Here is a 14,061-nt window from a genome sequence, read left to right on the forward strand (position 1 = left end):
CTCTCACTCGTGGTCAAGTGCGGATGCGTTAGTTTTCAGCCAAAAGGCACTCCCTCTATTTTGATTTAGTCCACATATTAGCTTTGGTCAAAGTCAAACTTGGTAAATTTTGACAAAGTGTATAGACAAAGTTATTAACATATACAATAACAAATCAATACTATTAGATTTATTATTGAATGCATTTTCACATCATATAGATTTGTTATGATAATTGTTTATATTATTTTCTATAAACTTGGTCAAACTTTATGAGGTTGGACTTCAGTCAACTCTAATGTGCAGAGTAAATAAAAACGGAAGAAGTATATTCGATCAGGACTGGGATCAGGTGACTTGCCCATGGCCAGTCACGCTGTAACATGCAGCCACCAATCCATCGTTCATTCAACATCCAATGGAGAGGACTGATCCATGAGGAATTAGGACGCCTACAGTTGTAGTTTTATGTTCTTGCAACAAGCTATACACCAAGTGCTCTTCACTTGACCAACATACAATCTCATGCACATTTGTGATCAACGCAATACAAATCATTGGTGACGTTGGCGAACCATGGTCGCCTGAGCGCGGTGGTGGCCGACAACCTCTTGTCGACGTTGCACGAGAGGAGCCCCTTGAGGACTTCGAAGCCTTCTTTGGAGAGGAGGTCCTCTGGGAAGTGCTCACGGAGCTTGTTGCGGGAAATGACATGCGGCGGCGTCACCAGCTTACCGGCGAGCGGCAATGACTCGTAGTCTGGCCAGGTGGTGAACAATGGCACACCAAGAACGCGGAAGATGGCGAGGAGCTGTTGGGCGTCGTCGTCCCCGTCGAAGAGCGGCTTTCCGGAGAGGAGCTCGGCCATGACGCAGCCGAGGGACCACATATCAACCGTGGCGTCGTAGTCGGTCTTGCCGAGGAGCATCTCCGGCGCCATGTATCGGCGTGTGCCGTGCTGGCCGTACGGCGCGGGCTCGGACATGGACACCGCGAGCCCTAGGTCGCAGATCTTGACGCTGCTGATGCCGTCTGCGCCGACGAGGATGTTCCCCGGCTTGATGTCGCGGTGGATGATGCGCAGCCCGTGCATGTGCTTGGCGGCGCCGAGGAGCTGCTCCATGATGCAGCGCACGTCGGCCTTGGGGAACGGCCGGCCGCGGCGGTGCTCGTGGAGGACGTCGTGCAGGTTGGGCCCGACGCACTCCATCACGACGGAGAGCTTCCGGGCGAAGGGGTCGAGCGAGAGCGCCCGGAGCTCGACGATGGCGCGGTGGCGGTGGCACGCGGCGAGGAACGCCGCCTCGCGCAGCGTACGGGCGTCGGCGCAGCCGCACGCGATGCCGGCGCCCTCGTGCACGCAGGGGAGCGGTTTCTTGACGGCGACGGTCCAGCCGTTGGTGAGGTGGCGCGCCTCCACGACGCCGCCGTAGGCGCCCACGCCGAGCGCGCGCGTCTCCTGGTAGTCGGTGGAGCTCCAGTAGCGCGCCCTGTTGCAGAAGGTGAGCCTCGGGGCGCCGCCGCTCATGTCCACCTTGAAGTCGGGGTGGTCGCCGGGGAAGACGCGCTTGATGGCCATCGATCGGGAACGGAGGAGGAGGTCGATGGAAGAAGCGGCGCGGCAGAAAAGGAAAGGAGACGAGCAGAGCAGAGGAGAGGAGAGGATCGCATGGTGGCGGCCGTATATATAGAGGTTGGGATGCCCAGCGTCAGCGAGACGTGCTCGACTGCTCCCCGGACTCGAAGTCAACCCGCTGCGTGGCTTGGGCGAGACCGAGACTGCAACGGGATCATGTACGCGTTCGGATTCCTAGCCGCAGAGGAGGAAAAAGGAACTGCCTACGGGTCACTTGCCCGATTTCGGTTTTGCTGGAGAGTGGTTCATCTACGGGGCTGCACAGATTACCTAGTGCATGGACCCAACGTCCGTGGTTCCTTTGAGATTCATGCTATTTTATTTTTTGTTGTCACAATTTATCTCGTTTCAGAATGTTTTGTTTATTTCTTTTAATTTCACTGTGTATCATCACTTTTCATTATGTGCTAATAAAAAAATGCTCTTATTTTGGATCGTTTTTAATATACACGATAATATACAACAATGAGACATTAATATACACTTTGGAACAAGAGGAAAAAGCAAATGTAACGCTAACAAATTTTGAAAATGGTCAAAAAAACAAAGCATGAATCTCAAAGTAACCACAGACGATGGATCCGTGCATGATAGAATTGCTTTCTCCGGGAAATACATTTTGGTTCCTGGTTGTATATGCACCCTATATGGGGATTTTTTTTTAATATTTTTGACAAAACACTTGACTTACTTTTGCACTGATATATAAATGTCGACGAAAAAACAACAAAAGTTGACCTCACAGCAAAAAAGACAAAATTTATTTGCTATTATAGGTCACTATTCACATTATTTTAGCCAAAAATTTGTCTTTTTTGAAAAGAAGTCAAAAGGATATATTTTTTTGTGGATTTTATTTCACGAGTACAATAGAAGGTCAAGTTTATTTCAAAAATATTTTTAGGAATTTTCGACTTTTTGTTGAATTACTAATTTTTTTCCCATATAAAGTGCATATGTCCCCACAGACCAAAAGTTCCCCTCCTGCTTTCTCCCCCATCTATTATGTCCATCTTCTTCCCACCCTTCAATCCTTCCCCCAATCCAAGCCTAACCGATGGCCATCATCAACCACGGTTGACTACACTACCGCGCGCGTCTCGTTGCCCCAATTTGCAAGAGCCATCATCTCTAATGTTCTACCACCACCTCGGCCATGCCTGTAAAAGCATTTCTAATGCACCCTCAAACCTCCCACAACCTTTGGACCGAGCTGTCCGGACACATTTTGGCATCCAGCGTAGACCCATATCTGTCCGACGATGCGTCCAGCTGTCTGTTTTCCGGCAAACCAAAAACAAATTGGGGCGGGGGCTTTGCGAGAGTCCGGACCACCGCCACATATGACTCTGACAACCCCAGCCTACTCAAATCTCCCTCCCAGTCCACTTTTCTTCCACTCCACCCTTGCTCCCCCTTGCTTTCATCTGCACCATCCGCCGTTGTACCTCTCCGGCCGCCGCCCAGGCATCCTCAGACGTTTACAGCCCCCACCCATGCGCCTACATGCGGTCCACCCAGGATCCCTCTGCAGCCAGGTATCATCCGCCCCCTCTCGACGCCGTCTACGGCAGACACCACGCCCGACAGGTCTTTAGTCAAATGTTATTGAGCTTTTTTGTTGAACTTGTTGTTTTCTAGAGTAAGCACGATGGCGGTGTACTCGGTTATTGATGATGAGTTGTTGTGTGATGCGTGGTTTGTCGTATCTGCGGACTTTATAGGCATGAACAAAGGCTCGACATTTTGGCAAAACGTGCAGGCTTCATTTCATGAGCAAAAAAACTCCGCACCCAACGACATGCACATCATCTATAAACGCAATGCAAAGTCACTAACGTATCAGGTTGTACATCATCTCCAACGATGTCATGAAGTTTTGTGGTGTGATTGCACGAGAGGAGACAATGTGACCAACGGGCTCGTCAACCCGTAAGTTTTGCTTGTTATTCTACATAATGTTGATCTTTTTTTTGGGCAGGAAGTTGGTCAGTTTATTGATTCACTCAGTTTTGCAACTTGATAACCATCAGGTTGTATAGCCTGGACGCTTGTCACCCTGTACTACAAGACCAAGGGCGAGCTATTTACGCTCATGCATTGTTAGGTGAAGTTCAAGAGAAACTATGTACGAAACGACATGTGTCAGTTTTGACTCGAGTACCGCTGAATTCAAAATCAGTGAATTCTTGTGAACATCCTGAACTATTGTTATACTAGGGATATTGAAAGAAAAGTGGATGAATTGTGCTATTTTCTATTATTATTTTGAGTGTTGCGGAATTAGAAAAGAAATACAGACAATTAGGGGACATGGTTAGATGGCCCATCAGCGTCCGCGCCCTATCATCAATTTTTCCAACAATGTAGTAAGTTGCAATGTTACAGTGAAGGCCTCCAAACAATTTCTCGACACTAGAACATTGATATACTCGCATGAGAAGTATTTGCCGCTTTACAACAGAGCATTCGACAGAGAAGCATTCTCTGTCAATGAATCGCAGCTAGCTCTAGCCTATAAGAGGTCCCTGAGAGTTGTGGTGGAAGATGTCCTGGCAGTCTTCTTCTTCCCCTGGAGAAAAACAGGTCAAAAGCGTACATTAATCTGAACTCCTGTATTGCTCAGGAAGAAACTAACTACCTGTCGAGCTAAGCTTAGTCTGCCTGGCTGCCTGCTGCGTACCTGGCGGTGGTTCCTTCTGCCCGGGGTGCCGACCTGGATGGGCCGGCCGTGCTCGTCGTACAGCACGAGCCCGCTGAACCGCGGCAGCTCGCACCGCATCCCCATCAGTATCCTCCTCTGCCACACCGGCCGGCCCGGCGTCATGGCTGCCGAGGCCGGCGTACTCGGTGCCGCTGGCGCCCCACCCATGGGTGTCATGGCCGGCGTCGCCGTCGCTGGGGCCGTTGGTGGCGTCCAGCGCGGCCCTGGCAGGCCTCCTCGGTCTGCCGCCGCCGTCGTCTTGCGCGTATACAACGGCGCGTCCGGCTCGACCCCGAGCCCTGGTGGGGCACCTCGCTCCGCCGACGCCGTCTGACGCGTGCGCAACGCCGCGTCCGGCTCGACCCCGACGGTCCCGCTGCCCGCGCAAGGCAGCCGGGGCATCCGAGCGCGAGTGATCATCCTGTCCAGCGCGTCCGTGCCTTGCTGCCAGCACCCCCCGCGTCCTCCACTCTCCGCCCTGCCAGTGCCATGTCTCCGGAGCTGTGTCCGACCGGAGTCCTGCACCCGGACCACCAGCGCCTCTGGGTTCGACGGCCGGCGGTCGCCTCTGACGACGAACAGCGCCCTCGCCGTGCCGCGCCTCGGTTCGGGGTACCGCCCCTCCGTCCTCCGCTGCAGCATCGACGCGCAGAGCCCCATGGCCTCGGGCGGTAGCTTCGAATCAGGAGCTCAGATGGATCGGGATGTGCTTGTTCGATACTGCTCCTGCTAATGTGCATCGGTTTCTTGTATCATGGGTGGCGAGCAAGCTAGAGCGGAATGGAGTGAGCCGGGTTGGGAAGTAAAAGGAGGGAAGGTTTAACAATCTTCTTTTTCTTGCTTGCATCTGAGTGATATCTCTCGCGACATGCTAAGGAATAATCGCGGGTTTTGGTTGATAGAATTGCTTCGTGGACGGGGGTAAGACAAGAATTGCTGGTTGCTTGTGAAATAAGTGATCTGTGTTTAGCGTGGTCGGTCGGGTGTTTTTCGCGGCGGCTGTCCATTAACTCCGATCAAGGGATTCTCAAGATATAGGTACGGAGCCACAAGCAATAGGTTCGCGATGCATTTGGCTTCACATTGACGTACTAAAACTGAAGTATGTTTCATTAGTTATTTATACATGAGCTGTCATGCTAATGAAATATGTCAAAAGGAAAAGAGAGAAAACTTGCATGATGACGAGACGGAATTTAGCATTGCTTGCTATGCATCAATAGGTACGTACAAGCTTGAAACAAATGTTCCACTCAAAAAAAAAAACTTGAGACAAAGGTAGGTACAAGCTTGAAACAAGTCACCATGTTCATGGGAAAATATCAGATGATACCATATCTTATATGCTACCATGATACCAATTTAAAAAATTCAAATTTAAACTTGTCAAAAAAAATTGGAAAAAATCATGGATGTTCATGACATATATGTTGACAACGACTAAAATATTTAGATCAAAATTCAAAATATACACGGAGAAACAAAAAGACTATTAATCATGGATTTGTCTTTTTTGTTTCTCTATGTGTATGTCGATTTTTTATCTGATTTTTTAGGGGATTGTCGCCATATATGTTGTGAACATTTATGATTTTTTCAGAATTTTTGACAAGTTTAAATTTGAATTTTTGAATTTGGTATCATGGTAGCATATAAGAGCTGGTAGCACCTGATATTTTCTCCATGTTCATGGTGTCGTCTCCGGGTTGAGAAGACCCATCATGAAGATGGTAAGTGGAACATTGTCGTCCTTGTTGCGGGAAAAGTCTGACTTAGTCATATAGATGGTATATTCATATCTTGTAATCGGCTGGATGCTTCGTATCAACTTTAATATAAAAAAATGATTGTGCACATTGATGCGTAGATCGGGATTTCAATATCCTTTCTAGGAAAGAAAGTTTATACTAGTGTCATTACCGCAACCAATTTTTTTCTATGCATGAGTATATAGAATTTTTTAAATACTTGGTTGTATTTCTAGTGCTATGTAATTGGTGCCCAGGAAACACTGCTTTCTATGTTTGACAATGTTCTCTTCAATTATGAGGTTGAAATGCTCATAGGGATGATTGCTCATGCGCGTATATTAGGCTAGTCATAGTGGGAGTAACTTAGCTAGTAACATAGCGCACTTTAAGAAAATTTTCCTTACGTGGCGAGTAGTTAATGAGAAGTAATAACATAATATGTTACTGTAACATAGCAGTTCCCAAGACAATATGAGTCTACAAACTAATAATAAAGTCATCTATGACACCACTAGTATGTTACTCCCTCCGTCCGGGTTTATTAGGCCCGTAGACAAGATCGGCAAGACCAAGGCAGTTTCCTATTCGCGCATGTTAATTGAGGCATTGTCCCTCGAGTAGTTACCTAATGCTTCATATGGCATGTCATTTATTGCAGATAATTTATACTGCCACAATCCTGCATGCTCTCCACCAATAGCATGCACGACTTTCCCTCTGGAGCCTATGCATGCGAATTTATTTCCCGCGAGACTAGCCGATGCCAAGCGAAATCTCCATGCATGCAGCGTCAGCAAATTAATTATCACATTAATAATGCTGCCCCATGCGTTAAACTCGCATGCATGCACTCTTTCCAATTAATTTTCCTTGGTAGTCGGACCGAAGGGCCTAACAGGAAGGGACGCCTCTCCTTTGCTCACGGGCCCAATAAACCCGGACGGAGAGAGTACTTTGCACTATGAAGGTAGTAACTTAGACTAGTGTCATATACATGACACTAGTATAAGTTACTCCCCACTATGACTAGCCTTAGTATCTACACTTATAAAAAAGTAACCAATCATTTGGTCGGGTGAGTGGGATAACACTGTTATCCATGGGCCTAGGTATCCAAGTATATCCAGCCCTAATGGTGGATCTAGGCCCCAGGCCGGGGGGGGGGGGGGCAGGCCTGGAGCGTGAGGCCCATTTTCTTTGTGGGCTGTAGGGAAAATACTGTAGCAACTGCTACAGTATACAAAGGGGGCCCAGGGCGCTGGGCTGGGCTGGATCCGCCCATGTCCAACCCGTTGGGCAAAGGTTTCATGAGTGCATGTTTTGCACATGGATCTTCGCTACCCATGCGGGTCCATATCCTTTTCTATTTTATCAATTGCCGATATCCATCGGGTATGAGTATGGACAACATTTCATGGGCGGCCATGAACGGACTTATGGGTATGAGTATGGATCTGCTTTAACTCTACCCATCCAAAACCATTCCATTATCATCCATGCGGGTGAGTGGGCAAATTTTGCACACGGTTGCGTTCATGTTTCGTGCCGGTCAAAATTGGTACCAATCCAGACAATAGCCGAAAATTATGGGCATAATCACTAGACCAGTTTTTTTTATCACAAACACTCGCTTGTAATCTTGCTACATAATTAACAATCAGGCTTCTATCCAGATTTATGCAGAAGGAAAGCTGGATTGGAAAATTGATGGCGTAAAAGTGTTTAGAGCGTTTGCAATTGGACCCCTCACCTCCCCCTCCCCCTCCGCCCCCTAAATGTCTGGGTGGACAACCTACACACCACCTGGACCAAATCTAGCCACCCAACTGGACCCCTCAAATGCAACCCAAAATCAGGGTTGTCCTCCTCCCCTCGTATCCGGCTCATACGTGGGTGGATAGGGAGGAGGAGGCGCAAACCCCCGAGATGCACATTGTCTCCAGCGAGGAGGCAAAAGCACACTGCGGTGTGAGGGGGGGGGGATAAGGGTTTACATGGTAATTGCCAAGGCCAATCCACACCTTGTCGAGGCGGAGCTTCGTTTCTTTGTTGAGAAGAAAAAAAGTGAAGCGGAATGAGTAGGAAGACAAGATGTATCGCAAAATCTCCAATGATGTCGACGCGATGTTCGACGGGTTCGGGAAGGAAACGTGCTACGTACCCGAGAAGGAGGAGGACGTGAGGTCGTCTACCGTCAATGACCACAAGTCAGGTCCCTCTGACAGAGCACCAGGGATGATCAACCTCGACGACGAGGAACCCATTGAGTTCTGTAGGCGTTATTTTTTGGATGATCTACTGTTCTTTTTGAATTGTTTGGATTGTTTACCACGTGTATCACATGGTGATGATCTACTATTCTAGCATGTCTGCGTTGATGTCAAATTTCTTATCACCCGTTAGAGATTCTCTAGGTTGCCTATGTTCTGTACCTTTGTTTGTTATTAATCACTTAGGCCTCTTTTGGTTCATAGGATAGGATTATCATAGGAATAGGAATTTTGTAGGAAATGAGATGACATGTATCTCAAATCCTATGAGTAGGAATAAGAAACAAGATGTCATTTGGTTGACACCAAATGAATTTTTCCATTGAGTTAGGCTCCTTTTTATTTTCCTATGAAATGTGGAGGATAAGAACCAATCCTATGTAGGAATAAGAATTCATTCCTATGAACCAAAGGAATCTAAAGGAAAAAATCCTATAAGAATCCCATCCTCTAGAATTTCTATGAAATTCCTCTAAACCTATCTTGTTTGCTTGCATCAAGTCCAGAAACCAAACCGTACGTCACATCCTAGTTTCGTCCTCTTTATTTCTGAAAGAAAAAAAAATCGCAACATCAGGCGTCGCTCCCCCAATCGCCACCACGCCCTCCCCTACCCCTGCCGCAGCCTCCAGGTGGTGGCGCTGCCGTAGCTCGCGTCCAATCAGGCGCCAGCGATGGCAGTGAAGGCCGGGGGTGCGAATCACGCGACGCGACTCTCGCTCAACAAGCCACCGAGAAACGTTGCGACGACAGCGAGTCCCAAACCTGTGTAAGCAGTTCAAATTTCAAACCCCGTCAACACAGAGTCCACAAGGCCGGCGTCCGCGCAAAATCCGGCACCCTTTCGCCGAGCCCGCAGCTCACTCACCGCCATTCGGGTCCCACGCCCCCTCGGGCCCGCCGCCGCAGCTCCAAGGGGTTAACCCCCCTTTCGGCTCGTCCCCTCGCCGGAGCGCTCTGATTGCAACTTGGGGTTCGCAGGTGGACCCGAGTCCACGCGCTTTAGCCTCTTCGCCTCGCACGAGCGCACAGCGACTGCTCTGCTTTGCTCTCGCCGCTGTGGGAGAGAGAGAGAGAGAGGGAGAATGCGGCGGCCACGCCGAGCGGGGAAGCCCGGGGGCGGCGGCGGGTGCGGGGGGAAGGCGGCGCCGGGGGCCGAGGATGCTGAAGGGGGCCCCGTGATCGCCGTCGGCGGGGAGGGCGACCCGTCGGTGCCAGGGATCCCGGTGGCTGGGGATGGCGGCGGGGAGAAGGCGCCGCTGGGGACGGCCGTCGCGGTTGCCCTGAAGAGCGCCGAGGGGGTGCCGGTGATCGCCGTCGTCAGTGATGTGGAGCCGGCGGTGCTAGGGGTTCCGGTGGCCGCGGCGGCTGGGGGCGGTGACGGCGGGGAGAAGGCGCCACTGGGGGCGGAGGTCGCGGCGGCCGTGAAGGGCGCCAAGGGGGCGCCGGTGGTCGCCGTCGGCGGGGAGGCCGAGGCCCCCGTGCAAGGGGATCCGGCGGCCCCCGCCGCTGATCGGAAGGCCGATGCGCCAGCGGCGAAAGGAGTGGCGGAGAAGGATGACGAGGGGGTGAGGTGGCTCAAGCACTACTCGTCGATGCAGAGCATACTCATCGTCGGCGACGGGGATTTCTCCTTCTCGCTGGCGCTCGCCACCGCGTTCGGCTCCGGCGAGCACATCGTCGCCACGTCCCTCGACTCCTACGGTTCGATCTGTTCCATTCCATACCCTCTTGCTGCTCCTAATATAGGAGTATATGACCAGATATGTGTGCTCTGTGTTCTACTAGTAGTACTAATTTGGATGATACTGCTACTACATTTTTGGCATTTCGTGCTTTGGACATGGGGAATAAATGGGACCGTGGAGATGTAGGGTATATACGAGCATACCATGTGCCATGGACAATTTGGTATCTTCTACTGGTTAAAAAGGATTTGATGCACTTTACTGGGTTAGGAACTTAGGATCAAGTTATCGTAAACTGGCTTCACATTCTGTGACAAAGGAACTAATCTTGCATGCTATAAATTGAGCTGGTAGTAATTTTTCTCGAGCTGTATGGAGAAGACAAGGTGTTATACATATATACATTCAAACATGATTGATTTCGGCAAGGATTGTATGTGATCTGGCTGAAACTAATCATGAAGAAGTTCCAACTCCAACCGTGTGTTGTACTGTTTTTTATTGCTAGGAATTGTGTGTCATGGAAATATCACATCCATTCATGTATTGGGAATCGCTGTTGCTATTTCAAGTTTTTGTTTTTCTTCATATTGTATCGATTATGAAGTGAACAGGTTAAGTGTGTGTACCAAGTCTTGTTGGCTAGTTTTGCTGATCAGCGCTGTTTAGAGTAACCTGTTGTTTTGATATGCTTTGCACCTTGTAGCCTATCCACACCATTATTTTTCCTTTTGTCACTCTGTTGTGTCAACGATTACTCAACTCAATGAACTGTGACAAAATGCCCTTGGAGCAGGAAATGGAAATGAATGAGTGAGAAATTAACTCAGTGAACATACTATATTAAGGTATCAGGGTAGCTCAGAAAAATATCTTGATTTCATTCCATGTAAAAACCACTCTTTCTTGTTTTTCTTCTTCTAAATATTTCGCATTTAATTCGTTTTTACTTTATAGATTTCTTATTTGCTCCACTCCTAAAACTACATTAATCTGAGAGAGATATTGTTGTTCTGTGATCATTTTTCGATGAACTTATCTGTGGTCTGCATATCTTATTCGCAATCTTCTCGGGCAGACACTTTAAAGAAGAAGTATGGCAATGCTGAGGCAAACATAACAGAGCTGAAAAGGTTGGACTGTACAGTTTTGCATGGTGTTGATGCAAAACTGATGAAGCTTTACCCTTCTCTGAAGATGAGACGGTTCGATCGGATCGTCTTTAATTTTCCTCATGCTGGGTTCAACGGAAAAGAGGATAACCCGCTAGTCATCAAGTATGTGCACTAATCTTTGGTTAATTCATGGATTACAAAATTGATATCTTTTAACATATTGGCTGGTTGCATCATAATTGGTCTTAGTGACTTTCTTTGGTTTAAGTTTGATTTAGTATTCATGGGGCAGCATCTGTGTATGAGGAGTTTCATTTTTGGTGGTTTAGTCTAGAAAATTTATGCATAGGTGCATGCGTCATTGAATGGAATCTATAGGAATTTTAATTTTATTTTAGTTATGGCCAACGAGGACTCTGTCACGTTGCACAGTCTCGTTGGTTGAAATGCGCTGTTTTTTATGGTTGCAGTAAGAATAGATAGCATTTTAGATATATTGCACATGCCATAGCTATGTATTCTCTGTATTCAAGATGACATTTATCTTATCATGAAGGCAGAAATATCTCCATGTACCAAATGCAAGAAAAGTAAACTAGAATGTTTTCATTCGATTCCTGAACCTTCACGTAAATCTTATACATCACCCTGTTTGCTAGTTCCTTCTCTGTATCTACTACTACCTCCGTTTTTGTAGATGTAAGACGTTTCTGTAGGCTACAAAAATGTCTTATATTATGATACGGAGGTAGTAGTACTTACAAATACAAGGCATTCGAACTGTAACATCAAACTGTTTTTGTAACTTGTAAGCAGAAGTTTCTATACATATGAACTGTGAAGTAAGATTGGTTCGTTTATCTGTAAGGAGCTTAATGTTTGTCTGCTAATGGTAGTTAACTGATGGTTTCTTATTTAGTTTAGTTAACCCAAGAACCTTCTCAAATCTAATGTTTTAACATACTTTTGGATCGTTGGTTTATTTGCTAACTTCTAATTAACATGTTGCTTTGACCTGTAGCTTGCATAAGCAGCTGGTAAATGGGTTTTTTGCCAATGCACAACACCTGCTTCGGCCCTTTGGTGAAATCCACCTTAGCCACAAGACAGGATATCCTTACGACGCATGGGATATCGAGCAACTAGCCAATGAGTCTTGTCTTATTATGTTTGCTAAAGATATTTTCTGCAAAGAGGAGTACCCTGGTTATAACCAAAAGAGAGGAGATGGTGCAAAGTGCGATCAATCTTTTGCTCTAGGTCCTTGCTACACGTTTAAGTTCTGCATCGGAGACGTAAAGAAACTGAAGAAAGCACGTGGAAACGTTGGTTCAGTCTCATCCCTTGGAGGCAGCAAATTCTATCCTGGCATCTTAGCAACTGACACGAGGCCATTTGATTTGCATCCACTTGCTCCAGCATGGCCTCGGCCACACTTTCCTCCAGCCAACAGAGTTGACATGCCAATCATGTTTGATCCTTACCCCTTTGGAGGTCCTCCAATGGAACGTCCAGGTTTGCCACTCAACTTCTATGGCCCAGAGAGAGCTCCTTACTTTCATCACCAGGACATGATCCAGCCACTGTGCAGAGGGCCACCGCTGCATGTTTTGCCCAACCAAGGCAGCTTTCATCCACCAATGGACATGATCCAGCCACTGTGCAGAGGGCCACCGCTGCATGTTTTGCCCAGCCAAGGCGGCGGGTTTCATCCACCAATGCCCCGCCTCGTGCATCCAGAGCAGCCTTGGCACCAAGAGAGGCCTCCAGTTGTGCCACCATGGAGAAGCAACGACTACTACTCAGGAGAATACCAGAGGAGTCTGCAGCGGGAGTATGAGATTGAGAGGCAACTGATGCCTGGAGGAGCCAGCCTGGGTTACTCTGATTTCCTTGAGAATCGCTACAGGGAGTCGGATCAGAGGCGGGGGAGGCTGGAAATGCTGATTCAGTTCTACGGTGGGCGGTGAAGGATCATTTTGGAGGCTGTGTCTCTGCTGCAAGGGTCTCACTAGAGCAGAGAAACTCTGTCCTTCCAAGATGACGACGCAACGTTCGACATGAGGTGTTTTGTACAGTTAGGGCCATTTTGCGTGGCGAACACCGACCACGAGTCCAGAACAGCACAAGTAATGCTGTTTTCTACTACTACTATCTGCTATCTAGTCTAAACGAATACCCCTCCCTATAGACAGCCAAGCCTCATTTTGCAATGGAGCTGTCTTCAGGGGCTCAAAACAGTCCGCGGTTATCTCGGTTTATCAACGGTAAGCCTGAACCTGGGGTATGTAACTGGCATCACTTTTGCTTCAGGTCTTACTTGTAAGACTTTCCTAATCTATTACTACCCCCTTATATGCAAGAAAATACTGCTTATGACTTGTGTGCTGCTGTCGTTTTTTCTTTTTGAACTTTGGAATTTGCACCGCCTGAGAAACTGCCACTGTTGTTATCTTAAACATAGAATTCGAACACCGATGCAAGGTAGAAAACACACTGCAGCCAGGTTGACAATTTTATGAAGTTGTTAGATGTGATACTCGTTTTTTTCTTCTCGGGTTTAGGGGCTGTTTGGTTGGTGACCTGAGCAGCGTGCCTGAGAAAAGTAGACAGAGCAGCCGGAGATTCTTGCGACTTTAGCCTGGCGAGGCAACCTAGCTAAGATGCTGTTTAGTTCGTGCCTGAGCGTACCTGAGCATTATGCAATAAAAAATGATAGCCGTTTCGTTTTAAAATATAGTGCGCCTGCGCTTTTCAAGGTTTAACTTTGATCATAAATTTAACCAACAAGACCGACTGCGGCGGGAGCAACAATTATATTGCTCCCATCGCAGTCGGTCTTGTTGGTTATATTGCTCCCATCGCAGTCGGTCTCGTTAGTTAAATTTATGGTCGCCCCCCCCTTCCCGCGTCGTTCG

At 48.0% G+C, this 14,061-nt stretch overlaps 3 protein-coding genes across 3 annotated transcripts; 1 reads left to right on the plus strand and 2 right to left on the minus strand.

The window, feature by feature from the left end:
- Positions 1-502: 502 nt before the first annotated feature.
- On the minus strand, positions 503-1,701 carry LOC119297485 (putative cyclin-dependent kinase F-2). The gene has a single exon (XM_037575259.1). It carries the CDS (start codon positions 1,556-1,558, stop codon positions 503-505), a length of 1,056 nt encoding a protein of 351 aa, XP_037431156.1. The 5' UTR covers positions 1,559-1,701.
- A 2,232-nt stretch (positions 1,702-3,933) lies between these two features.
- On the minus strand, positions 3,934-4,976 carry LOC119297486 (30S ribosomal protein S3-like). The gene is made up of 2 exons (XM_037575260.1): positions 4,299-4,976; positions 3,934-4,187 (listed from the first exon to the last, which is right to left on the minus strand). Exons 1-2 carry the CDS (start codon positions 4,959-4,961, stop codon positions 4,131-4,133), a joined length of 720 nt encoding a protein of 239 aa, XP_037431157.1. The 5' UTR covers positions 4,962-4,976; the 3' UTR covers positions 3,934-4,130.
- Positions 4,977-9,425: 4,449 nt separating this feature from the next.
- LOC119299655 lies at positions 9,426-13,526 on the plus strand. The gene is made up of 3 exons (XM_037576821.1): positions 9,426-10,044; positions 11,107-11,305; positions 12,165-13,526. Exons 1-3 carry the CDS (start codon positions 9,426-9,428, stop codon positions 13,111-13,113), a joined length of 1,767 nt encoding a protein of 588 aa, XP_037432718.1. The 3' UTR covers positions 13,114-13,526.
- The last annotated feature ends 535 nt before the right edge of the window (positions 13,527-14,061 follow it).

Source organism: Triticum dicoccoides, chromosome 5A (genome assembly GCF_002162155.2).
Source record: "Triticum dicoccoides isolate Atlit2015 ecotype Zavitan chromosome 5A, WEW_v2.0, whole genome shotgun sequence".
Classification (NCBI taxonomy): Eukaryota; Viridiplantae; Streptophyta; class Magnoliopsida; order Poales; family Poaceae; genus Triticum; species Triticum dicoccoides.